Below are 27,273 nucleotides of genomic sequence, written 5' to 3'. Positions count from 1 at the left end.
AATAATCCAGATACATCTTATGACACCTTCTTATCAACTCTGAGACAACATATACAAAATAATATCAAGCAGCATCGGCGGCAGAAGAAGTACAAACCCATCAAACCATGGATCACCAGAGGAATAGTAGCAGCAATAACAACCAGAAATCTACTCAACAAAAGAAGAAAGGAAGACCCAAACAACATTAACTTAACCAACTTCTATCGTCGGTATAGGAATACACTCACAGCTTTAATTCATGAAACAAAGGACCAATACTATAGAGAGAAATTGTATGAAGCTGGAAAGGATAATAAAAAAATGTGGAGAGTAATCAAAGATGCTACTGACTCTAAATCAAAAACAAAAATGAAATTGAATGCTATTGAAATAGATGATAGGATTTTCAATCTAAAGGAAAATCCAGAAACTGTGCTCAACCACATGAATAACTTTTTCACAAATGTAGGTGAAGAAATGGCGGAGACAATAATAGATTCCTTAAGAAAACCACTAGACCAAATCATATCCCAATATAAACCTGTTACAAGAACTCTACACTCCATCTACTTTCACCCAGTAACTGAAGATGAGCTTCTTGAAGCTATTAGTAGTTTGCGAAATGACAGTGCTCCAGGACTTGATGGAATCAATAATAGAACATTGAAGTCGATAAAAAATGTAATTGTAAAACCATTAATTCACATATTTAATTTAAGTCTGTCAAAAGGAATTTTTCCAAAAGCTATGAAAGAGACATGTGTTAGACCATTACATAAAGGAGGCGACAAAACAAATGCCACCAATTACAGGCCTATTTCACTTATAAGCAATATTTCTAAGATTTTGGAAAAACTGGTAAAGAAACGTCTTGTGAATTACATGGAAAAAAACAACTTACTATCTAGGAATCAATTTGGTTTTCGTGAGGGGAGGAGTACAGAAGATGCGGTATTAGAATTGTCAAATTTTGTCACAGATAAGCTAGAAAATAACAAAAAATGTGCAGCAGTGTTCCTGGACCTAGCAAAAGCTTTTGACACTGTTAATCACAGTTTGCTGCTGAAGAAATTAGAAGCCATGGGAATTAGAGGAGTTCCTCTAGCATGGTTTAGATCATACCTCTGTGACCGGCGTCAAAAAGTCAAAGATGAAGAACATCTCAGTTCAGAGGAAACGATGAAGTTTGGGATTCCCCAAGGAACAGTTCTTGGGCCAATTTTGTATTTGGCATATGCAAATGAGCTATGTTCAATTAAGATAAGAGGAAGAGTAATAGCTTTTGCTGATGATACGTGTATACTATTTGAAGGAAACACCTGGGAGGAAGTTTTTAATCTGGCACAGGAAGAAATGATCAAAGTCGATAAATGGTTAAGAGAAAATTTGCTTACAGTAAATGCAACAAAAACGAAATTTTTAGCCTTTTCTCTGACAGAACGGACGAGACCACCGGATTCTTCAATAATCCTGCATCACTGTGGAAGCACCAACAACCCGTGTGATTGCCCTTCAATTCAACAAGTCAATGAAATAAAATATTTAGAAACAATAGTGGACAACAAATTCAAATGGGACAAGCACATTAATCAATCAATTACCCGGATCAGGAAGCTTCTCTACAAATTCTATCAACTCCGTAAAATCCTCAACTATGAGACATTAAAAACTGTTTATTTTTCTTTAGTGCAATCAATTTAAGATACGTCATAATTATCTGGGGAGCTACGAATTTTACACATGTTGAACCTCTCTATAAACTTCAAAAACGAATACTAAAAATAATAGGCTTCAAGGAGAATCAATTCCCCACGAACATTCTTTTCAAGGACAGTAAAGTACTGAGTGTAAGACAACTCTACATCCAGGCTATCATCACGCGAATGAGGAGAAACAACGAACACATAAGACTGGCAGATCATAACCATCAAACAAGGCAGAGAACACGTATTCAATAGTACCAAGGATGAACACTACATTTGGGCAAAGAAACTACACATATTTGGGACCAAAAATTTATAATTCAATGCCAAGTTACATTAGGGAAGAATTCAATAGACACAGGTTCAAGAAAAGTTTATTTTCCTGGTTGGTTGATATTGGAGTGGAAAATTGTGAAAATTTAGTTAGACTGTAAATATTGAAACTATTTATTCTTCATTCCACTCTTTACTGTTTTTCATTTTTCTAAAAATAACCTTTCTTATTATTATCCTTAATAGAACATTAATATTTATTACTAATTCCATAATTTTGTTTGTTTGTATTATACATTTTTACTAATTTTATTATAAAAAACTTTAATCCCATATCAGTGAATGAAGTTTGTAAATAGTAATTATTACACGCAATAAGCAACTACTTACTTATACCCCAACACATATAATATATAGTGGGGTGTATATTTATTCATTGAAATTATCATTTATTCATTGTTGAAACACCGCTGATTTATGTAGTTATATTACAATACTATATTATCAATATTCTAATGTTGCATTCAATCTTCATTGTAATTAATAAGTTTTCATAATATGTGAAATTTGTTGCATAATTGGCTGTTGTACTGTAATTTATTGTAGATTTGTGTATGAACCAGAATGTATTGTAACTTACTTGAATAAATAAAAAACTTGTATTGTATACTCTGTGAGGCACTCTGTTTAACCTTGTCTTGGAAAAAGCAGTCAGTAATGTAGGTTTGAATGCTGGAGGTACACTGCTTACTAGAATGGCACAGTGCCTGGCATATGCAGATGATATAAACATCTTAGCCCGAAGGGAGGAGGATCTGATTGAAAGTTTCAGAAAATTGGAGGAAGAGTCAAAAAAGCAGGTTTGGCAGTCAATGGAAGTAAGACTGTGTACTTGAGGATGACTAGAGACCAGAGAAGGATACCTGAAGAGCTCGCACTGGAAGGACATCGTTTTAAAACAGTAGAATGTTTTAAGTATCTTGGATCCCTGATCACTAACAAAAATGAAAATCAAATAGAAATCAAAGAAAGATTGAAAGCTGGAAATAGGTCATACTTCAGCCTACAGAAAATCCTTAGATCAAGGCTGTTAAACTGGAGCAATAAAATTGAAATCTATAGGACAATTCTGCGACCAGTGGTGATGTATACTTGTGAAACATGGGTGTTGACAAGTTATGATAAGTTGTGATAAGATGCTCTTGAATCGATGGGAGAGAAAAATCCTAAGAAGAATTTATGGGCCAGTGCTAGAGGCTGATAGGTGGCGACTCAGAAAAAATGATGAGCTCTATAATCTGTTTGGGCAACCGAGCATTGTTACTGAAATTAGAAGAGCACGTATTCGTTGGTTGGGCCGTGTGGAACGTATGCCGTTTATATGTCTCTGTATCAGCAACCAGGGGCACAGAGAAAGCGAGGCCGACCACGCAAGAGATGGTTGGACGACGTGGAGGCAGACCTTCAATCGTTGAGCGTGAGAAGGTGGAGACAGCGAGCTCAGGACAGAGATGCATGGAAAAGGCTTGTGGAGGAGGCCAAGGCTCATCGAAGGCCGTAGAGTCAATGAGTGGTAGTAGTAGTAGTATAGTATGTAGTATATTCAAATCAAATGTTTCTTTAGTGTTATTTTTTCTGATCCTTTGCAATTATTGTATAAACCTAATTTAGGTATAATTCCTTTCTTTATCATTAAACAATTTAAATTGTAGGCTATACTATTTTGTACTTAGCCAGAACTGAAGCAGGATAAGTCAATTGCAAATTACTGCCAACACACAAGGGATGTTATGTTGACAGTGCAAAAAATTAAATGGATATTGTACTACCTACTCATGTTGTAATATCCATTTGTATTTTATATTAATCTTACTGTACAAATAATGTATTTTTGATTTCTGAGAAATAAATTCAATTTAATGCAATTGTGACAAAATAAGTAAAGAATCAAGAACTGATTTTTCAATTTTTGATTCAGTCTGATAAGGTTGAAAGTAGAAATAAAATTGAAAAAAATTATTCCACGACAAAATGGATTAGACCCAAGTTTACATATTGTCACGCCAGATTACTCTAAAAAAAGATCAACGTGCTAAAATATATTGTTGAATAATAGCCTCAGTTAATGTACTGTAATATTATAAAAAAAACCTTTATTATAGTCAATATTACAAATCAAATTAATATTTACATAACGTTTTAAATCAAATATAAAAATCCTTATTAGACTTTATTAGATAAATTGTAGTGAATAACACACTAATGACTCATAATAAACGCTTTTCAAGGTAATTCTTATAGGTTAAGAAAGTAATCGACTTACCCAAAATGCAAAGTTCAACAAAAATATCATATACTTTACACACGAACTAACATATGTAAAATTATTGGGTGTTCTTCTTCTATTCATTTTATTAAATATCACAGATCAGCGTATCTTTTTTTAAAAATTAGCTCCAATATTGTACAGTTTATGTTATTGCTGTTGACAAAGACCTATCGAGTCTGCTACAGAACAGCAGATGCCAAGATTAACTGAATGTCAAAATTAATATTAATTTTTGAGAAGGTATAAAAATACATTGTCAATTTTAAAAATTAAAAAGATTATTTAGTTTGAACGTTTCTGAACAGCCATCACGGAAATAAAATATTATGAACATTAAACGCGAACAGGAAACATGATTATAAACACAACTGAGCAGTGAGCACTGACAAGAAGTGCACCATCTGCAACACTGCAAGTCTGCAACCTCTGCATCACATCTGATTCTGACAATCGACTCTTCTTCACTTTTTGCTCAAGGTTGTACCAACATAAAATGTAAAATCCAAGTTCTAGACATGAAAAATCTTTTACAAGAGTAAAAAAACCAAAATAAGATGAAAAATATATCGACTTTTCACGTCTTAAGAATAAATAAATTCACAATAATTTGTAACAATATGAAAATTCTAATTTCACGGCCATCCAAGCATCCGGCTAAAACAATACTTCGATCGGCAACACTGCAAAGATTGAGGTTATTGCTTCATTGTGCTTGCTGAATGCTGAAAGAATTGGAATTTAGAAGCTTCAGCTTTTTGTGCTATTGCTAGTGTTAAATATTATATTTTTAATTATTTGTTGAAAATATTTTTTAGAAAGTGGTTAGAAGTTCCAAAACGTTTCTTTGACTGTTTGATGTTCATGCTAATAAGGTAAATATTAATCTTTGGCTTTTGTGTTGCAGTTTTTATTTTAGCAAGCATCAAAAAGAACAGAATCTCAAGTCAGATCATGTTGTACCGTATGTTTTACATGGCAACATATTTTATTGACTCAGCACTATGTTTGAAGATTATTATAACACGTAATATGTAAAGGCTGTTTGAATTACATCTATGCAACTTTGAAAAACTTCTACAAAAAGTTGCCTATTTTTAATAAAAATCTTGAACCAAACCAAACTGTTACTTGATTGAATATTTTTAAGCCTATAGTCTACTGTAATTTTTTGAGTATAGTAAGGTTTTAAACAATAAAATGTATGAAATTTGTATATTTTAATAATAAATCGTGCAATTGTTTGATGTGTCTTTAAAGCACGTGCTAGATGTAAATTGAGACATTTCACGAGTGCTTTATAGAAACCGTTGCATACACTATTCAATCTAAAACCATTCATGCAAAGAATCACATTGCTGACTTGATAAATCAAACTACTATCCAACTAGGCCTATGCTAAAACGGATAAGATACCATTATTGTATTATTATTATTATTATGGTTGAATGGTAAGCATTGTTGTTATTTATAAGGAATACTGCATTTGATCAAATGAACTGAAAGAATCCAATATTATAGAAGCGCCAGCAGTCAGCATTAGTAATGCAGGAAACTGTTATAATGTTGGTAACACCTGCATCATCCTCCATCTACATTCATGACCAGTGAACTGTATAAATGGTAGCCTACTTAGTGCGCACCACAAATATTCATTCACTGAGTAGAATGTCTTTCTCTGCAGCCAGATCTCGACTCTGTTTCTGAGAGCAATATCCTGCTGGTTCTTCACACTAAGAGGCTTTTACAGTCACCTACAGTCTTGCAAGCACTACTAATCCAAATATCCAATGTCGTGATCAAGGCCAGGTTTTTCTGGATCGATCGTGTCAAGTAATTGAAAACAATATTCATAAACTGTAGGCAGTATCACAGTCCAGCAAAGCTCTCACTAAAGAAATCATCCAACTGGTAGAAGCTCCTGGTAGAAGCCACCGCGACAATGAGTTCCTGAATACATTTACAGGGCGCGCCCTATCTGAGTCTGGCAGGCAGTTGAACATTGACACAGCCAACACTGGGAAACTATCCTTCACTCCCGACAGGTGACAGCGCGGCACATCCAAGTTGAACCTCCCTCGAGTTTCTCTTCTGATGAATAATGACACTAACAGTAATTTTACAGGCGCAATGCAACAATAGAGGAGTCCTTTAATTTTCTTGTTGGTTGTGCAGTGTAACAATTTCAAGTTTGCTCTCCATGTAAAGTGTGCTTGGAGATCAGGCCTTAACCCGAGGACTGCCCTCGGTGTCCTTGACATGCAGCAGACTAGACACTGTAGACAGTATGTCGGTTGAAGACCGTAGGCCTACATCATAATGTCGGTTGAACACCGTAGGCCTACATCACATGTCGGTTGAACACCGTAGGCCTACATCACATGCCGCATCTACATTTTGCTACAATCACGACCAGCGCCAGTGTGTAGCCTTCACTGGCCTTCATTTACCTACGTTGGGTTACCAGGCTGGGCCAACATGTGGACTAGGCATTAGGATGTCTAGTTCAACAAATAAATAGTGAGGTCCACGTTATAATAGAAATAGAGAATGAGAAAGATAGAATTCTCTGGCTTGCTTTTGCTCTTTATAGAGGATGACTGATACCGCTATACTGTATCTGATTTAATATCAACTGTTCATTCTTCTTTAAAATAGATAATCAATTATATTTTCGTGACGAATATAATGTGTGATGAAAACAGGGAGTAGTATAGGTTGTGAATGCTGTCTTCTAGTGAGCTATATTACAAATCCGGTGAATAGCACGTACTGCTAGCTGATGAAAGTTTTTTGCAAAGAAGATCCGTATGTTTCTGCCAGGATAGGTGCTCGTCTACCATAATACCTAGGAACTTTGTTGAGTCAGATTCAATCATTTCCCCATCTATAAGTTCACGATGTAGATTAATTAACATTAGGTGTGAATGTCAAACAGACTGTTTTCTTTGCATGTATAGTGATATTCATTCCATTGCAGATATCTTTGATTATTTACTTACTTGTTACTTGTCCTGTCTTCTCCGCAGTCTGGTGACCGGTGGATTGTCAAAAACTCTTCATTTTGATGGGGTTTCGCGTCAGTCTTGGTCCCTTGTTCGTCCCGTATAGTGACTGTAGGTATGCTCCTGCACAAACTCCGTTGTGGTGTAGTACGGTCTCTTTATCAGATAGCGCTTGAGTGCCTTGGCAAAGAGAGTGTCATCCTCAATAGTCTTCCGTGTATCCGGCATTTGTTGAAGAAGAAGGCTCCTGCATAAGCTGGAGAGTCCTTAAATTTAGTGAGACGGTGCATTGGGAGGTATATGTCCTTGGTATTTCTAGTATTGTGACCATATCTGTCACCTCTTAGTGTAGGTTTTGTCCTCTTTGCTAAGATTGTTGTCTCCAGGATATATATGGAAATCAATGTGAGTAGCTTGTGTTTCTTGAACAGCGGCTTGCAGTGTTACATTGTGCTCACTTTTAGTATTGTTCTCAGCGCTCTTTTTTGAATGATGAGGACTTTTGCAAGATGTACTTGTGGTGCTGAACCCCATGCTATACGCCTTATCTCAAATGAGGGACAAGTAAGTCATGGAATGCCATGAATGATGTTTTTTCGATTTAATCGAATGTGGAGTCAACTAGTTGTTTTCTAGGTGCGATCAGTATTGTATCGTCAGCAAACAGTATACATTGTTTTTCGGATTCTATTATAAATTAGTTTTTATTTATAGTCCAGGCAATGAATGCTCAAAAAAGCGTATAGAGGGAAATGTTTGGAAGACAATTTTTGACCCCGCAGTTCTGTTAAGGGTAGTAAGGACGTAAACATATCAAAAGTCCCCACCCCAACACCCTGTACTAAGGGATTGGGGGTGGTTCAAAGGTACCATTTTTTTGTTTATCGCATATAACTCGAAAAATATGTATCTGACGGACATAACACTGTTATATACAAAATCGAAGCTTACATAGTTTCCTCCAATATTCATTCTACAACTTTTTCTATATCTTCTCTAGTTTTCGAGGTAACCGCCCTTGAAGGTGTGACATTTTTGAAAAAAAACACTTTTGCCTACAATTTTTTTTCAATTTTTGCTCTTATAACTTTTTAAAAATTGATGGGAAAAATCCATGTTGATTATAAGCTTTTAGAGCTTTAGTGTAGAGTGTGAGTGTGGCAAAAATAGACCAATTGACAAAGGAATTTGTAGGGAATTTTTTAAACACAATTTTTGACTTTGCAGCTTTGTTGAGACTAGTTGGGAGGAGATCATATCAAAAGTACCCATTCCTAACTCATGTGCTAAGGGGTTGAGGGTGGTTAAAAAGTTGAATTTTTCAGCGTTTTGCTCCCACGCTCATATCTTGAAAACAATGCGTTCAACTGACTCAACTAACAATTCAAAAATGAAGCTTGATCAATTCTCTACACTTTTTGTTCAGTGGAATTTTTTTATATTCCCAACAGTTCCCGAGATATTCGCTCTTGAAGGTGTGTAATTGTTAAAATAATAGGTTTTTATCCATGTTTTGCAGGGCCTATAACTCTCCAACAATGCATCGTAAAAACTGATGCTTATGGTGGGTTTGTAGAGCATTGAATTCTCTTTGAAATGATATATTATTCCACTATTTCATTGTTATAGCAGCTTCAATGTAGAGGGTGAAATTTTCATTGCTGCTGCAAGTGTCAACTCAGCGGTTCTACACCTTCAACAGAGAGGATAAAGATGCGCACTTTCGCTATGTTCACCTACTAACTAGTCCAAATTAAGCTGCAAAGTCAAAAATTGTGTCACAGACACCCACTTCAAATGTCATTGTCAAACGATCAATTGTTGCAGCAATGAAAATTTCACCTCCAACATTGAAGCTATAGCAGCTTGAAAGGAAGGCTTGGAATAGTGAAATAATAAATCATTTCAAAGAGAATTCAATGCTCTACAAACCCACCATAAGCATCAGTTTTTATGATGCATTGTTGGAGAGTTATAAGCCCTAAAAGAGGAAATCATTGGATAAAAACCTGTTATTTTAACAATCACACACCTTCGAGAGAGAATGTCTCGGGAACTGTTGGAAATATCGAAAAATTTCACTGAACAAAAAGTGTAGAGAATTTATCAAGTTTCATTTTTGAATAGTTAGTTAAGTCGGTTGAACGTATTGTTCTCAAGATATGAGCGTGGGAGCAAAACGCTGAAAAATGCAACTTTTAAACCACTCTCATCCCCTTAGCACATGAGTTAGGAATGGGGACTTCCGATGTGTTCTCCTCCCAACTAGTCTCATCAAAGCTGCAAAGTAAAAAATTGTGTTTAAAACATTCCTTTCAAATTCCTTTGTCAATTGGTCTATTGTTGCAAAAATTGAGATTTCACACTCAACACTAAAGCTGCTGCAAAAGGTAATTTGTACTAAGCTGTAAAAGTAATTGGTGAAAGTGTGAAATTATACATCAAATTGAAGAGAATTTAATGCTCTATAAGCTCATAATCAGCATGGATTTTTCCCATTGATTTTTAAAAAATTATAAGAGCAAAAATTGAAAAAAATTGAGGCAAACTTATTTTTTTCAAAAATGTCACACTTTCAAGGGCAGATATCTCGGAAACTAGAGGAGATATAGTAAAAGTTGTGAGATGAATATTGTAGGAAATTATGTAAGCTTCAATTTTGTATATAACAGTTATGTCCGTCAAATACATAGTTTTCGAGTTATATGCGAGAAACCAAAAAAAACACCCCACCTCCTTAGCACAGCGGGTAGGGGTGGGGACTTTTGATATATTCACCTCCTCACTACCCTAAGCAGAATTGCGGGGTCAAAAATTGTCTCCAGACATTTCCCTCTATAACCTTTCTTTGACTGGGCTATTAAGTCATAAATTAGTTTTATACAAAACAGTCGACTGCTCAGGTAGTCTTGAGAGAATATAGATATATTTAGGTTATATCAATATCTATTATCAGTGATCTGAGACTGAAGATTTCGAGCTTTCTCTTGGCAGATGATACAGAAATCGTGGCTAAGGGTAGTGGACCCACAGCAGCAGAATTGATCCTCTGAGGCCAGGGTTCTGGTTCTAAGCTACTACTCAATGAAGGGAAGAAGTTATGTGTACTCTTGACAGAACTTGAGCTTCTTGGTTTTAATATTATTCAAAGCTTACCTGGGAGCATATTATTTTTGAAGTGTGCAAGAAGCTGTCTAGAGTCATGTATCTTTTCAAGAAGTAAAAAGGGCTGCTAAGAACTGATGATTTGTTAATGTTATGCCATGCATAATAATAATGATATCGAGTGACCTGGTTGGCTCAGGTCTGGTGTCAGAGTTTTCAGGTCACAACTGATCAACTTCAGGGCCTCTGACATGACCCAACAACTGCTTTTCAGGCAGCCGGGACCAACGGGAAAGTGTCCATCCGAAACACGGGAGTGGCCCGAGAAAAATATCTTGCCCGGGCTGCGATTCCAACCCAATCCTCTCTGGATTATAAGGCCAGCATCTAATCCACTCGACTACGGCCACTCCTAGGCCATACAGTTTTTGGTAGCTGCATACCGTATGATATCCTGATCATTCACTTATTGCCAGAGACATTCTAATGCTCCAAAATTCCGAAATTAAACTCTTGGAATCATCACATATATAGCAAGTATGATGCACATTGCCAGCCGATCTCCTGCAGATTGGACATCCTATAGTAGCGTGTTGACACTACATTCTGGCTTCACTGCTATTTGTGAGAAGCAACATTTCAACATTACAGCAAGGAGAGCTGTGCACTTCTACAACACTCGGAGATGGACACATTTTGACGTGTAAAACTATCGGTTCTCTCTAATCTAAGTTGTACTTTTATTTGATGAATTTTCTTATAAAAAATGAAGTGAGTTCAAGTTATATTTATTTGTGATCCACAATACTACAACTTTTTAATGAAGATACTTGTGATTGTGACACCTCCATTGTGATCGAGTACAGTGTGGTGTCTGTTTGACCAGTTTAGTTTTATGTTTAAAGTATTTTGAATGACGCGATCCCTCAGGCCTGATAGAATGGATTATTGGACAATGGATATTGGATTTCAAGAAAAAAGAAAGAAATAAGTTACTCACTTTGATAAGTGGTATAATTTTTTTTCTAGTATTCTATTATCGGGTTTCCAAGTGTTCACAAGTTGTCATTGTTAAACATTAAAATTAATTAATTGAGATTGTTTGATTGTTCACAGAAGACATGGCATCCCAGTCGGAAAAAGCGTCCGTTATAAGCACGATGAGAGCATGCATCCTGTCCTGCAAGGGAGGAATTCAGATCAATGCCTTAGACAGTAAGTGGATCACTACAAATTGCAATTTCAATATTTGTCCGTTTCATTTGAGAAAATTGTTTGAAACCCAATCACTCAAAACCAGAAATATAGTTTCTTAATTACTTGCTTCCGGTGTCTTCATCACGATCGGAAAAAAGCTTGAAACAATACTATTTTTTCTTGAAATCCTTGAGATTACCCGGTAATTCGAAATACACCTCAAGTAATAAATTCAGTTGATTGTATTGTCAGATTAGCCTACATATTCAGTAACATGGACTTGAATAAGAATTTCACTGTTAACACCACCTGGCAACGTCCTTGTTATTGAATAGGCTATTCATTTCAATTATATTTATATTCGATAGGCTATTGATTCGGCCGGGTTGGTCTAGTAGTAAAGAGCGTTACAAACGTCGGTCTGCTAGCATCGCCTGGTTCGTGGGTTGGAATCCCGCCGATGGCATGGACATTTGATCATATAAATTTATCAACGCACTTTCCATGACCTACGCACAAGCTCATGTGATCATTATCCGTAGTAAAAAAATCTTTGAACTTTTCATATCAGTGAATTACATTCTTCTATTTTTTATAGAAATTCCATTGTTAATAGAATATGTTCTCCATTTTTCATTGTAATTTGATTGTCAGAAGATTCCCCTTTTGTCAATTTTCTTTGAATTTCCCGTTCTTCATTATTTATTGAATTTCGTTTGTCTAACGAAATGATACAATATATTACATAATACTGTATTATGTCATTGAATTTCCCTTGCTATTGAACACTTCAATATCTATTGCATTTCCCATAGCAGTAGATAACATTCACTATTTTCATTTATTTTTCTTTGTCATTAGCTTAGCTTACATTCTTCAATTTTCATTGAAATTCCATTGTGAATATAATGCATTCTTCGTTTTTTGTTGAACTTCCCTTGTCTTCAATTTTCATTGAAATTCCATTGTGAATATAATGCATTCTTCCCTTGTCATTAATTCTTTAATTTTCTTAGAATTTTCCAAGCCAATGAATTAAATGCTTCAATTCTCATTGAACTTTCATGTCTCAATTTTATTCAGAGCATAGATAACATAAAGTATCAAATAAAATCAAATTTATTCATAAAAAACAATTACATCACAAATTAGAATACTATAACAATTAAAACAAAGAAGTTTTATGCATTGATTAATTTCTTAATAGGCAAAGATAATTCGATGAATAAATATACACCCCACTATAAATATGTGTTGGGGTATAAGTTATTAGTTGCTTGTTGCGTGTTATAATATATTACTATTTACAAACTTCATTCACTGATATGGGATTAAAGTTTTTTATAATTAAATTAGTAAAAATTTATAATACAAACAGAATTATGAAATTAGTAGATAAATATTAATGTTCTATTAAGGATAATTATAAGAAAGCAACAATATTTGTTACACTTATTTGAATTTCTCTTGTCAACAGATGATGTGTTGTGTTTTAATGTGGTGTGGTTCTTCGTAGGAGACTACCGATCGCTGGAGGGCTCGCCGATCCCTTACAAGATGCTTGGCTACAGCACGTTGGAGGCGTTGATCAAGGACACACCAGACCTGCACCTCAAGGCCGGCATCGTGCAGGCTGACATTGCTGAGAGCTCGGCGCACATCGCTGCCATGGTCAACCGGCAGAAGTCGACCGCCAAGTCCAAGGCACGCGGCAAGCCGCCTCCGTCCTACTCTCACAAATGGGTATGTCTGCCATGTGGAGAGGATTTCAAAAATGTTGGAAGCGCCCGTGGTGCAATTTGTTTATAATTTAACTAGCAGGTAACCCGTGCTCCGCAAGGGTCTATTTTAAAACTTTACAAACTGAAAACTTGACGTAATAAAATATTGGAAAATTGAAAATAGGCCTATAACCATCCTCGGTTAATAAAGAATCTTTATGCAAAATTTCAAGTCATTCAGTCCATTAGTGCAGACGTGATGATGCATCAAACATAATTTTCCTATCCCGTTACGTGTATAAGCCAGTTCTTTCCATTATTATAGTATAGATGTATTATTTATCAGTATCTTCGAATGAGAATAACTTTTGAACGGTTTGAGAAATCGATGTGTGGTTTCATTTTCTCTTGAAATTCTGTATCGAAATCATGTATTATATGACTACCTTCCAATTTAAAAAAAAATGAAGTTGAATTTAAAATGGCGGTTCCAACATGGCTGACCAAAATTTTGATGGGACAGAAAATCTGTTATTTTTATTCGAATAGGATCCCAATCATACCTTTCATCTAATCTCCCTTTTAAAAGAAATGTTCAGCTGTTTCTATACAACAACTGGAAGCATGACAAATTGAAAACTTGATGTAATGAAATCTTGAAGAATTAAAAATAGGCCTATATCAATCCTCGGGTAATTAAGAATCTATATGCAAAATTTCAAGTTGAGTAGTTCAAGTCAGTTGAGTAGTTCAGACGTGATGATGCGTCAAACATAATTTTCCTATTCTGTACGTGTATAAGCCAGCTCTTTCCTTTATTATTAGTATAGATATGGTAACTGAAGAAAAAATAATACTTCAAAAACTAATAGTATCATATTGATTTTTCTTCAATACATCAATTTCAGTATCGGATAGATCCTCCTCAATTTGAATCAGGCAGCCTTTTGCTTCCCCAATTCCAAACAAAATACCTCAATTCAATTCAATTCAATTTATTAATGTCAACAAAAAATTAATATACAATTCATACTCACAAACATAAAATACAAATTCTTTATAAAATAATGAATATTTACATAAAATATCATATTCTAAATAATATTGTTGCATCCCTCTTTAAGCAAAGCTTGTGATGAGGGATGGTGTATCTCTAGAATGTTGGATAGCATAAGATACTAATATACATCGTAATATTAATAACATAATTAGATTTTATAATTTTACATTACAATATCAAGAAAAAAAGAAAAAAGAAAATTCCATTCTCTTATGCTATTTTCATACAAATGTTGCTCTTGTAATCAGTATAGGCCTAATTGAGATTCAACTATATGTTCTACATCAAAGATAAAGATCACCAATATTTAAAAATAAAACAACAAATTCTCTTCTGCTCTGTTATACTAAGTGAGATATGTATTTTAAGAATAGAATTGAGATTTACAAACAGATTTGAGAAATAAATCAAAATTAGTCTTCATTTTGTCTCCCCAATAAGTAGTGTCGAAGATACTGTCTAAAAGTTTTGAAAGTGAAAGAATAATAACAAATTGGTATACATTGGGATGCTCCAGAAACTTCAAGCAACAGACGGTTTAAAAGTCTAGGACCATAATACGCTGCATGAGCACTGGCAGCCGCTGTTCTACAAGGTGGTTCTAGCAAAAATCTCTCAGATTGTCTACCAGTAACATAGCCGCCATGAGGGGCTATAGGGAATCTATTGGGCCACGAATAGACAAAACTAGCTAGGTCAAGATCATACAAGTGCTCAATACTGAGAACATTAAATTCTTTATACAGCAAATTTGTTGTATATCTAACCGGTTTTTTCAAGCATATTTTAATAATTTTCTTATACAATACTATAAGAGGCTCAAGAACGGTAACACCACAACCACCCCAGCCAATTATACCATATCGCACAACTGACTGCACAAGCGCAAGAAAACCATTTTAATTTGCTCAACTGTAAAAATATTTCTCAGTTGAACAAACTTATACAGCGTCTTCCTCAACCTAGAACATAAATATGAAATATGGTCTCTCCATTTCAAATGCTTATCAATGATTATTCCCAAGTATTTGGTGCTGTTCTTAAATATTATTATAGGACATAGACAACTATTATCATCGCATCCAGTTTCATGAAAAGCCAAACTCCCCTGGTTATCTGGCTGACCTGCTGAGGTCAAAAAAAAAACGACACTGCAGTAGTTTTTGCTATATTTAAACTAACTAAGTTGAAATCTAACCAGTTTTTTATAACTTTCAAACCCTCATTAGCTCTACAAAAAACATCTTCCCATTTTGATGCACAGAAAATAGTAACAGTGTCGTCAGCAAAAGAAAACAAAGAACAGCTCTCAAGCTCTATCTTGAGTAAGTCATTAATGTAAATCAAAAATAATATTGGACCCAGAACTGTTCCCTGTGGCACACCCATCGTAATTCCTAATTCTGAGCTCATTATACCATCAACACTAACCACCTACAAACTCGTTTCACTCCTAATTTGTGTCTAATAGTAGTATCTAATAGTCATTATAACTGAAGAATATCAATTATTACGGTACTAATTTTATTATGATCTATCTATTCATGCATTTCTTATGAATTCCAATGACACAGCATGAAACCCATGTCCATTTCATTTGTACTGGTTGCAAAATTTTACATAGAATTTTTTCTATGTATAGAATTTTTTTTACATAGAATAAATTTTAATTGATGAAATCTTTGATCAATCTTATTGAAAACAACTTCCTTCAAAAAATAATTTATAATAATATGTTTCGAGGGAAAAAATTGAGTACAAGAAAAAACGGAATTCGGGATTCGAACCGAGGAACACTCGCGCCGCAACTGAGTACTCTACCGCTAGACCACGGCTGCGTTCGAAATATAACGCAACGCCTTGTACTAACGTTATAACTTCCTTACTTATAAACAGACACATTTCACAACAATGTAAGCTATTCTGTATAAAATTTCATATCCCATAAATGGAATTTGAACATTAATTCTAAAAAATCTAGAAAGAAAATTGAAATTTGGGCTTCGAGGTGCACGATTTTGATATTTTTAGAATCTATGTGAAAAATTTGGAGATCTAAATCATTAGGCTACCGTTTTTCCGGTATGCAATCCACAAGTTGACATGTTTTGATGCTAACAAACACAACCCTACTCTCTTTTATTATATAGAAGATTAGTCAACTAGGCTAAAACTTGAGGCTTTTCGGTACATTATTTTTATTTAAATTGGATAATCTTTTTCAATATAACTGTGAAGATTATTTTAAGAGTGAGAAAAATTGGCAAATGAAATTTTTAAGTGGTCTAATATGCGAGTTATGGGTTGTTGAAGTTCTAACTTAGTTTTCTTTCCAGATCATGAACGGTTTCGTATTTTCCATTGGAGTTTTTTTTTATACATTCAGTATATGTTTTACTATGCGTTTTTCACGATTAATGCCGAAATGAACAAGTTATCGAATTTACAAAAAATGTTACATTTTTATTTATGAACGATATGGGAAATTAAATGTTTTAGTTTGGAAAGATACATTTTTTGAATTTTTAAGAGAAGTTCTGTTGATATAGACGAAACCGTTCATGATCTGGAAAGAAAACTGAGTTAGCACTTCAACAACCCATAACTCGCTTATTAGACCACTGAAAGATTTCAGTTGCCACTTTTTCTCACTCTTATAATGATCTTAACAATTATATTGAAAAAGATTATCCAATTTTGAAAAAAGTTTACCGAACAGCCTTAACACGGGGAGGATAGGGAGGGATGTTGCATCAAAAACGCAAACCAGTTGTTATAATCTCTTGATATTGTAAAATAGCAGTCATATCAGTAAAGCTTTTCTTCTATCAATTCCCTAAAAAATTCTTATTCCCTAAGATTAATTAGTTTGATGACAAAAATAGGTTTCAGCTCCTAATTAAAGTATGCAAACTGTTATAACAAAATTATGCATAACCGTTATGTAGCTTCACATCAAACTATCATAATTCCTCATGAATAACATCAATTCTTCTAATTCAACCAATTCAGAAAGATTACAACGAGCCTAAATATAATTTGTAAGCATAAAACTAGATGACAATACGTCAATTTATCACACCTGTAATGGCATTTCTATCAATCATGACATTTCCACTTTCTTATCACAGCTGTCATAAAAAATCTGATTTGAGATCGAAATATTATGGAATCCAATTGTGGAATGGATTGAATAACTTCAATTTAAAGTTATATAAATGTTTATTAAAATGTGCTCACTTTAATTTATGATACTAGAGTCGATTCTTCAACTACTGAATACAAGAAAAATCTACAATATATCTATACTCAATTATAAATGGGTTTTTATTTACTTCGCCCTTATTTAAGTGTTTAATTGTGGTCCAATTATTGAGGAATTAAATTGCCATGATTATGAGACAGCTTGCAGATGAGTAGATGCTCATAACCAATAGTGAGATTCACGTTCTAAAGTCAGTGCAAAATGATAGGACGGTAGAGTTGCCAATTTTCTATTCCCACCGCCTTCTGCAGTTCTTCCAAGTCATCTCAGTAATTCTGATATAATACTACATGTTGAATCTTCTTAATAGTTATCAATTATTATATCTCAAATTTATCACATTCGCCAAGAAAATAAATATCTTCTCATGACTTAATTATAAATTTTCAAAATTGAGTTCTAATATGTTGGTAGCTCGGTGTATTTCTACATATCCTAAAAACGATTTGGCCGCGGTGCAGAGCTAGAAAAGGATGGAACTATTTGCTTTGTCGAATAACAGGCGAGGATAACTAACCAAAGTCAAATTCAAGTTCAATCTTATTTTGGTTAATAAATACACTTACCAATAATACAAGACAAGAAAGATCAAAAACCAAAAAATATAATTAGCCCCGAGAAGATTCGTGTTGGGCTTGAGAGAAAATATTATAATGCTACTAATAAATAATGAACATGATAAAACTACTATACCAGATACAAATAAAAGAAGTTTGACAAATAATATAAATACGTTGTGCTGCAGCCGTTTAGTTATCATCTAAAATTTTCATTATTATTATTCTTTATTCATTTAATTATTATTTTTTTACAAGAAATTTCTGCTTTTTATCGCTTCAAGTTAAATTCTTCCTGTAGCATCGCAGGGATTGAAAATATGTTCTATGTCAAACAATTATTAGAAAATCACTTTGCAAGTTACCAGGTAATATATATCTAATGGGATCTGAATCATATGTAGCCTACTATTGTTGATTAGCAAGATAAAGTGGTATTGAAAAAAAATACGTGTAACTACTGAAGCTCATGATTTGCCTTTTATTTCTGAGTTTACAGTAATGCTTTATTAACCGATCACTTTCCCTACAACAGCATGAAATTATCCAAGACTTTAAAATAGGTCTTCTATATCTTCGATTTGCAATATCCACTCCTTCAGTTTATGTTTTGAAACTGCGTAATGGTGTATCTATTTTTATTTCATTAGGCGGTAAATAAAAATCGTTAGGAGCATTATATGAATAGAACCGCCTGTATATTTCATTTGATGGTCTAAATGAGACAAAATGGTTTCTAACGCTTGTCTCCCCGTCTCATATCCCTCTTAATTTTCGTTTTAAAATCTCTGCAGAACTTTAGAAGTATCTAAGCCTTTACAAGGCCAATCCTGGCTTGGTGTGTTCTGTTTGAGAAAAACTAAGGAACCATTTATTGCATACACCTTTTACACCAGCCTTATCAAGTTTCTCCAACAATATAGAATTTATTTGTAGGATATTAAGATATGTTTTCTTCAACTGCATATCTTTAACATATTCAGTGTTATTGGGAGTGACAAAAAATTAATAACTTGAACACAAACAAGCATTACCACAAATCAGAATTAAGTTAAACAACATACTCATTACCATTGATGCTTTGGTCATAGATAGACAATCGACTTGATATGATGACTACAAATGATCAAACTTCAATCATCTTTGATACTGTAATTGATGACTTAATAATGACTACATAACATGATATTAAGTAGCGCTGAGTAATGGGGCCTATAGATTTGTTTTATGTGAGCGGATATGTATGCGCTGATCGATTTGAAGATGAGAAAATGCAAGCGCCTACGTGTTTTGTTTGATTATACCTTTAATCCTTCATACTCTTGAACAAGACTACCTCATACCGGTGCGGGACAACAGCGCCGCTGCACCGGCAGCGAGACAAAGCTCTAGCCGTCGTAGCACTCATCCTGCACCGGTATGCATAAAGCTTAACTTTACCTGTATTATGCTTTTTACAATTTTAATAATTATTCTTAGAATAGCGTTCTCTACTTTTGATTTGGTTTTCGTGTGATTCACAGGGTTTTTCAAAATCGAAACCGAAATATCCGCCGCCTAGGCCGCCGCAGTCGCAGCCCCGTTACAGCGCCCCGGCCAAGATGAGAACCCCTTCCCCTCCGCCACACCAATACTCCAATGCCAGCGCCTCGACGCCCCTATCCATTACGATAGGCGTCGAAGATCGCCAGCCACGAAAGGTTAGTCATTGTTGATTTTTCTCTAATTACGTGACACAATTATTTCGCATACAATTTTTTCACGAATTATTTTCGATAATAATCACAGGACAAATGAAACCGTGGACAAAATATCATGCGACGACATAGTCATTAACTTGAGAATTTGCAACAATTGATATGAATTAATTGTTTTCTGGCCATGATATGCGAATAGTTCAAAAAATTTAAAAGACTTACTGTAGCTTACTAAAGATCATCTCTTAAAATTAAAACTTTGAATTTGGAAACTTCCTGGAAGGCGAATTTGCATTTTTTAATGAATTTTTGGAAGTTTCTGACGAGTCGCACAAAAATGAGTCGACATAAAAGTGAATCTTCGGCAAAATCTTTCATTAGTCACTATGTTATTGAATTTAGATATACAATATTATTACTATAATTATTATATTATATATTTATTAATTCATTATTATATAATTATATTTGTAATACACATTATCACACATAATGTATTAGAAAGTAAACCAACTATGAAAAAGTCTTTTGGTTTGTTCACGATGAATGATTATTACTCATAAGATTATTTATCACTATTATTTTTAATAGATGAGTGATTATTACTCACATATTAGAAAGTATACAACAAAGATAAGGCATTTGGTTTGTTCACGATTTGATGGAAAACCATCAAATTCCTGTAATCTTATCAAATTCTATTGCTATTCAAATGTTTCCGTTGTAGGTTATTGTTGATAGAAACAACAGTGACGAGGGTCGTAGCAGAGGTGTATACGAATTGCCTCCGAGGTTCCACAAAACTGAAGCCAACATGAAGAAGGGACCTCGATCTCTAAGTGCGAATCCTCAACCAAATAACGACGACTTACGAGAGGTGAATTTGTCATTTTCAAATGTTTAATCATAATTTACAATATCGTATTTATTGGCAGATTAAGTTCCTACGCCTTTCGCAAGAAATTGCATTTATGTAATTGAACTGGACGATTTTGGCCAGATTACGTTCAATTAATGATTACTCAATAAAACACAATTCAATATAAAAAGTTTTAAAAATAATGTTAAAAACTTTAATTGTCCATTCTGAAATTGAAGTAGATCAGTTTCACGATTTTAGTGAGAGGAGAATCTGTCTGTTCAATTGCAATTTTTTTATTTGTTTATTGTCAGATTTGCCTCATTCTGTTATGTAATTCATAATTTTTCATCGGACATAATTTTCTTTAAAGCCACAGAAAATGATGATATTGGTTGGATTGGATCCTTATTTATTTTCTTCAATATATTCTCAAAAGTTCTCGAGATTGTCTAGTTTGAGCAAATACATTGTATGTAATTTAGTTTCCATTTAATAGATGAGTGGGAATATTACTTTTAATGAAAAATCTGTTTAATTCTTGAAAGAATTAATATTCTTAATATTACTTTTTCCAGACAATAAATAAGATCAAAGAGAGACATGCTCAAAGCAAAACCGACGAACCAAGCAACGGAGACATGCCGAAACCAAAGTTTTCAGAGAATGGTGTCAAAACGAGAAAGAAATCGACCTCTGAGGAGGATTCATCAAAGTTGCCGCCCAAGTCTCCTGGCCTCACCAGAAAGCCTTTCTTCGCCACTCAGACGTCACAAGAAGTAAGTATTTTATCTTTGTTGAAGAATGGTAAAATGGAGATACGGCGTTTAGTTGACTTTCTTATGGGATGGGGCATGTTATCTACGTTTGTTTCAACACCTGCTAATCGGGGAGTCAAGATACGCTGCATTCTTATTTCTCGCTACTAGCCGGCAATAGATTACAATGCTGTAAACCCTCAAGAATTGTTGAGGAAAGAATCATACTATATATTCCTTTTATAAGATGATAAATCTGACTCTTATTCGAAGTTTATTTTCTAGATACTCATCCAAATTCCTAAAAATTTCACTGTTTATATCAATGTGGTTTCTCTGATAAATTTATTTATGAATTTATTTTAATAACTTACTTCATTTCATAAGGTTTGTTCAACCTCATGATAGTAGAGCTGGGTATATTGAAAGGTTTGTACTGTATTGGTATTTACTGTAGGGTTGTACTGTATGTTAATTAAATTATATTATTAGCTAATGAGCAATCATTCCCAAGTTTTCAAATAAAGTGAGAAGTTTCTATTTTCACAGACCAACGAATCTAATAATCGGAAAGGCATTGAGAGATTTTCAACTTCTTTTATAGTCCTAATTTAGTTGTCGAATAATTTGTGAGAAATGAACCAATTTTCTCAAAATCCAACTAACAAATTTGTCAAAACATTATCGAGGAATTGAGTTAATTAATTTTTTGACAGTGTAATGAACCAAATTGTCACTATTTTTGAGAAATTAATCAATTTTCAAGTTTTCCCACTGGCCAACAAACCAAATTCTCGAATAATTGTTGAAAAACTAACAATCTTGAATGTTGTTGACAGTTGAAAGAAGCAAAAACGAAGCAGGATCCAGCGAAGGTGGTGCCACGCTGGCTGCGCTCAAACTCGAAGGAGGACTTGGATGACATAAACGGCGTGTTGTACGTGGACAAGCTGGCTCAGTACATCAACGATCACAACATGTCCGGCCCTGTCTACAAGATACTCCAACGACAGCCCAAGGGCGGACCGTTGCTCTACGGCTGTCAAATCAAGGTATTGCTTATGTTTCATTCATCAAATTCTTATCTCAACTTCTTTAAAATGTATCAGTTGAAGATCCCACCTACTGCTAATTACTTACTTACTCCTCAGCTCTACAGGTCTCTACAACCCTTGGCCTCTCTAACATCGCCTCTCCATCTGTCTCGATCCTCGGCCTCCTCCAGTTACGAACTCTAAGCAACCTTAGATCGCGTCCTTTTCTTCTTATATTGTATATCCTCTCCTTTCCAAATACATTTCACTATTCTTTCATCTCCCATTCTCAACATATGTCCTATCGACCTTATTCTGCCAGCTTTAATAAACCGCACAATGTCTTCATTGGTTAAGAACTGCTCTATATCAAATTTTTTTCATCCTCTCCAGAGACCATTCTCAAAAAAAAAAAAAAATGCCCACGATTCTTCTCACCACTTTACTTTAAAAAATCTCAGTCTTTGCATATCTCTCCTACTCACTGCGCCGGGTTTAAATAAATTTTATTACTGTAATTAAAACAATACCTATAGTTTGTTTGTGGAGAAAATCTTCGAGAGGGCACTTCGTGAGAGGCTTGTGAGTCTGACACTACTCTCTGGATGAAGAGGCAATAGAATTTTTTTACTGAACTCCCATCTTGATATTGGTTTTTGTTATTGAGTTTTACATTTCGTCACAATCTATCCAGCAAGTGTTGGTCACGGATGAAGATTACTGAATAATATGAAATGAATGGCAACTCAACAACAACTTTTTGATGAATGTACATACCGCTCGCAAACAGACAGATGGGTGGATATATTGATATATAGAGTATTACAAAATTTACTTTACAACTTTGAAAATTCATATAAATTTAATTAAACAAGGTATAGAGCTAGTTTTGGTGTTATTTTAAAGAAAAAAGTTTTCATTAGAATACGATATTTCGTTATAACAAGTGCTAGCAGTAATATAAAATACAGTTTCATTATAGTGTTCATTCCTCTTACTGATCCATTATTCAAGTTGTTGATTGTAAGTCTCATGCCCTTGAATATCATGTCTGTTTCGTGAATGAAATGATTTAATTTTATAAGGCTTATTCATGAATAAATGAAATGTTAAAATAAGTTATCTCTCAAAAAATAATGCAATACTAACCTATAGTAGTGACTATAATTTACATATAAATGACATAATGTTAAATAGTATATAATACGTAAAAATGTTGAGGATTTAGTTAGTAAAGGCTTGGCCTTTGCAGGCTATTTCCTCCATTTTTACTCGTCTTGCTTGCATATGATCTTTTTATTATAAAAATTTCAATAAAATAAAATTTGAAATGTTTAGGTTAACGATCAGAACCACTCGAGCTATCCGGATGAAACGATGGATGCTGAAAGCGCCATGGAGTTGGCCGCTAAGAAAGCCTACACCAAACTCATTGAGAACGAGCAATTCATGATCAGTCCCGTCACTGTTACCAATGATTGACAACTTATTGCCCTTTTCTTTTTTCTTCTTCAAGTTTAACTATAACACTACTAATTTTTGAATCTTTTTTCATCTCTTAATGGAAGTGCTACATTATAGACCCCAATGATAAGTACCTGTAAATATAATTTTTCAATTGGTTAATGCTCTTACTTACTTACTTGAATGCGAACTCGAATTCTTGAAATTACAAAAGATTTTTACATTACTTATTACCAGACCAGGATTTACCAGAACCTTCAGTGAGATTCACTTCAGACTGTCAGCATTCTTTACAGATCTACCTACCTACCTACCTACCTACCTACCTACCTACCTACCTACCTACCTACCTACCTACCTACCTACCTACCTACCTACCTACCTACCTACCTACCTACCTACCTACCTACCTACCTACCTACCTACCTACCTACCCACCTACCTACCTACCTACCTACCGGAACGTTTACAAAACAAATTTCTGAGATTACAAAAAAGCATATTATAATCAAAGCCTTTCAATTATTCTTACAATTCACTTCGAAATGTGTTTAATATCACATCCCTAAAAGTGAAACGCGATGTCAAAACACTTATTTGCCAACGTAATTTAGAAAATAAAATAATTGACATCTCATTTGCAGTAAAAAAATTAATATAGTATATGATATAATAGTGCCTATATGATTCATTAAAATTAATATATATTATATGTTAATTATATATGTATTATAAATATATATGTTATATTATGTTGTATGTACCTATTTGATTCATCCTATTCGATGGCAAAAATTGTTATTTATATTACTTTAGTAGAGTGCTTCAGAACTTTCGAGTCATTATAACTCCTCTATACTAGAGTTTCATACTTACTTACTCCCAGGGCCATCTATATTCAAGTTGATATTTGGCCGCACCAACAAACTGTTTCCATGTAGTTCGCTCCTCAGCATCTTTTTCTGTCGCTCCAAGCCTCTTCATGTCAGTCTTAAACTGTTGCCGCCATCTATTTTAACTGATCATCTTGATCCTGTCACACTCAATTTTGACAAATTAATAAGTTTCTTTGGGATACCAAATTTCTCTAAAATCTGTGATATATTACTTTTAACATGAAGAGGAGAAACCCATTTCTCCCTCCACAGTTTGTAGCGTAGACACAGACAGACATCCTGCGCACAATTGGATGCGCCGTGTTATTTTGCTTCATGTTCTTGTGGTGAAAAAATCTCTGTAACATACACAAACCAATATACCTGCTGACCAGTAAACGACTTGGAACATTGCCAGCAATAGCTGGTGGGGACTGTTGGTGCGTCGCGTTGCAAAGCTCTCTCACACAGACACAAAAGAAGGAGAATGCTGCTAGGTAGTGGAAATGATTAGTGGAGGATAGAGCATCGGACCTCTCCGTCTTCGAGAAAGAGCCGTGTTAAAAGTAATTTCTCTCGCACTTTAGTTGTGCGAGTCCATAGTTTGTCCCTTTTAATACTATGATATGCTTTTTGGAAGTCTATAGAAACTGCAAAAAATTATTTGTTGTACTCCCAATACTCTGCTATTATTTATTTTAACATGTAAACTTGGTTTTTTGTTGACTTGCCTTTTACAAACCCAGCTTGGTGATCTTCAATTATCCATCCCTCCACAATAGTATTCTAGGCGGTTGAGGATTACTTTTCATATAACTCTATAGGGTTCTGAGGCCCGGGTTCAAATCTCGGCTCGTGCAAGATATTGATATAAGATCGTGCCACTCTCTTGTTTCGGATGGACACGTTAAGCAGTCGGTCCCGGCTGCCTATAAAGCAGTCGTTATGTCATGTCTTCTTTAGCTTTGTCCAGTAGCCTAATAATATTGATAGTATTTTCCTTTTTAGCAGCTTATTGGTTTCTCTATTGGACTCTCTGTTAAGCTCCCGGTCTTCTATACTATTGCTGTTTATCCATGCTTTTCTCTATCTACCTCTCCTCTATTCCTCTACTATTTGTTGGCACTCTTGATCAAACCATGGCTTTTTGTTTCTCTTTTTCCTTTTGCCTCACACTTCTTCTGCTGTGTCCAGAATATTGTATCTCTGAGTTTTGTCCATTTGTTATCAATGCTCTCATTTTCTTCCATTTCTTCCAGGATACTGAATCTATTGACAAGCTTCAGAGCAAATTCCGCTACTGTTCCATTGCCCTCAAGTTTTTCAGTGTCTATTCGTCTTTCTGGTCGTTCTGTCTTTCTTTTCTGCACTGCTATTCCTTGTTTTATTTTTGACTAGTCTCATTGTGTGGTTCCACACTCAGCTCCTCTAATGCTCCTTATAGCTGTTACACTGCTCTTATGCCGTTGGTCTGTAAGTCGATGTGGTTTTTAGTAACACCATTTGGTGGTGATGTCCATGCATATTGAATCTCAAAAAATAAATTTCAAGAGCTTGGAAAATAATTTGTTATTGTAAACATTCATACGTCTTTGAACTTGATAAATATTTACGAATCATATGATCAATGTCAAAATTATCAATTTTTTATTTATTTACGTTTTTGTTTCTGTAATGTTCTGTACTTTTTTCATCAATTTTTATGTTTTGTATCTGAATTATGATTGGATAAATGAGAAAAAAGAGGAATCAGGTCAGCCAACTCAAAGTATTGCTTCAAAAATTTCGTTCAAACAAAACGTTCAATTCGTTTCTGGTCAGCATACTGATTAGTTGTTTAAACGGCGTCAACAAATTACTGAATTGAATATTAGGACTGTTCGACTTTCTGTTGGAAGTTTGAAATTAATTTTCATAGTTTGAACAATAAATGAGTAGAGTAATTATAATAATGATAGTCTACTTGTTGAAGATGGTGAACGTGTTTCCGGGCGGCGTGTGGGCGAACGAAGTGGCGAAGACGTACGCGTTGAAGTACAACGAGACTCTGCCCGAGAACTGGCTGACCATGCTGGCCTCCTGTCCGGCACTCTCCATGTCGGCCACCATAAACGGTGAAGTGGTGCTTTACGCTGACACCACCAGACTGCAGCAGCAGCAGCAGGCGGAGGATGTCGCCGACATTGTAAGTTGCCAAATGGCACAGTTGTGCTTGGACCCCGCTTGTGCGCAAGCTTGGAGCCCTCACCCCTTGCTACACCCTCCTACATGGAGTGACCCTTTGGTGTACCAGCTGGTTAACCCTGCTTGGAATGGCCCTTTGGTAGACCAGCAGGTCAACCCTACTTGGAGTGACCCTTTGGTAGACCAGCAGGTCAACCCTGCTTGGAAT

General features: G+C 34.8%; 3 protein-coding genes across 3 annotated transcripts in view; 2 read left to right on the top strand and 1 right to left on the bottom strand.

Annotated features, from left to right (window-relative positions):
- Nucleotides 1-4,721, bottom strand: part of LOC111045400 (tetraspanin-33) — a 28,054-nt gene extending 23,333 nt beyond the window's left edge. Inside the window, exon 1 of the mRNA XM_039437250.1 lies at nucleotides 4,282-4,721. Coding sequence (XP_039293184.1) covers nucleotides 4,282-4,368 — 87 coding nt within the window. The 5' untranslated portion in view covers nucleotides 4,369-4,721. The remainder of the gene's footprint in view (nucleotides 1-4,281) is intronic.
- Nucleotides 4,722-4,983: 262 nt separating this feature from the next.
- Nucleotides 4,984-24,031, top strand: LOC120348893. The gene is made up of 8 exons (XM_039437243.1): nucleotides 4,984-5,159; nucleotides 11,511-11,609; nucleotides 13,108-13,334; nucleotides 19,718-19,894; nucleotides 20,619-20,768; nucleotides 21,329-21,529; nucleotides 22,348-22,560; nucleotides 23,881-24,031. Exons 2-8 carry the CDS (start codon nucleotides 11,516-11,518, stop codon nucleotides 24,022-24,024), a joined length of 1,206 nt encoding a protein of 401 aa, XP_039293177.1. The 5' UTR covers nucleotides 4,984-5,159; nucleotides 11,511-11,515; the 3' UTR covers nucleotides 24,025-24,031.
- A 2,805-nt stretch (nucleotides 24,032-26,836) lies between these two features.
- LOC111045401 (tudor domain-containing protein 7) overlaps nucleotides 26,837-27,273 on the top strand; it is a 74,082-nt gene continuing 73,645 nt past the window's right edge. Inside the window, exon 1 of the mRNA XM_039437236.1 lies at nucleotides 26,837-27,066. Within this exon, the coding sequence (XP_039293170.1) occupies nucleotides 26,854-27,066 (213 nt within the window). The 5' untranslated portion in view covers nucleotides 26,837-26,853. The remainder of the gene's footprint in view (nucleotides 27,067-27,273) is intronic.

The sequence above is a fragment of the Nilaparvata lugens genome, chromosome 1 (assembly GCF_014356525.2).
Source record: "Nilaparvata lugens isolate BPH chromosome 1, ASM1435652v1, whole genome shotgun sequence".
NCBI lineage: Eukaryota > Metazoa > Arthropoda > Insecta > Hemiptera > Delphacidae > Nilaparvata > Nilaparvata lugens.
This window is presented reverse-complemented; position numbering and strand designations above follow the sequence as displayed.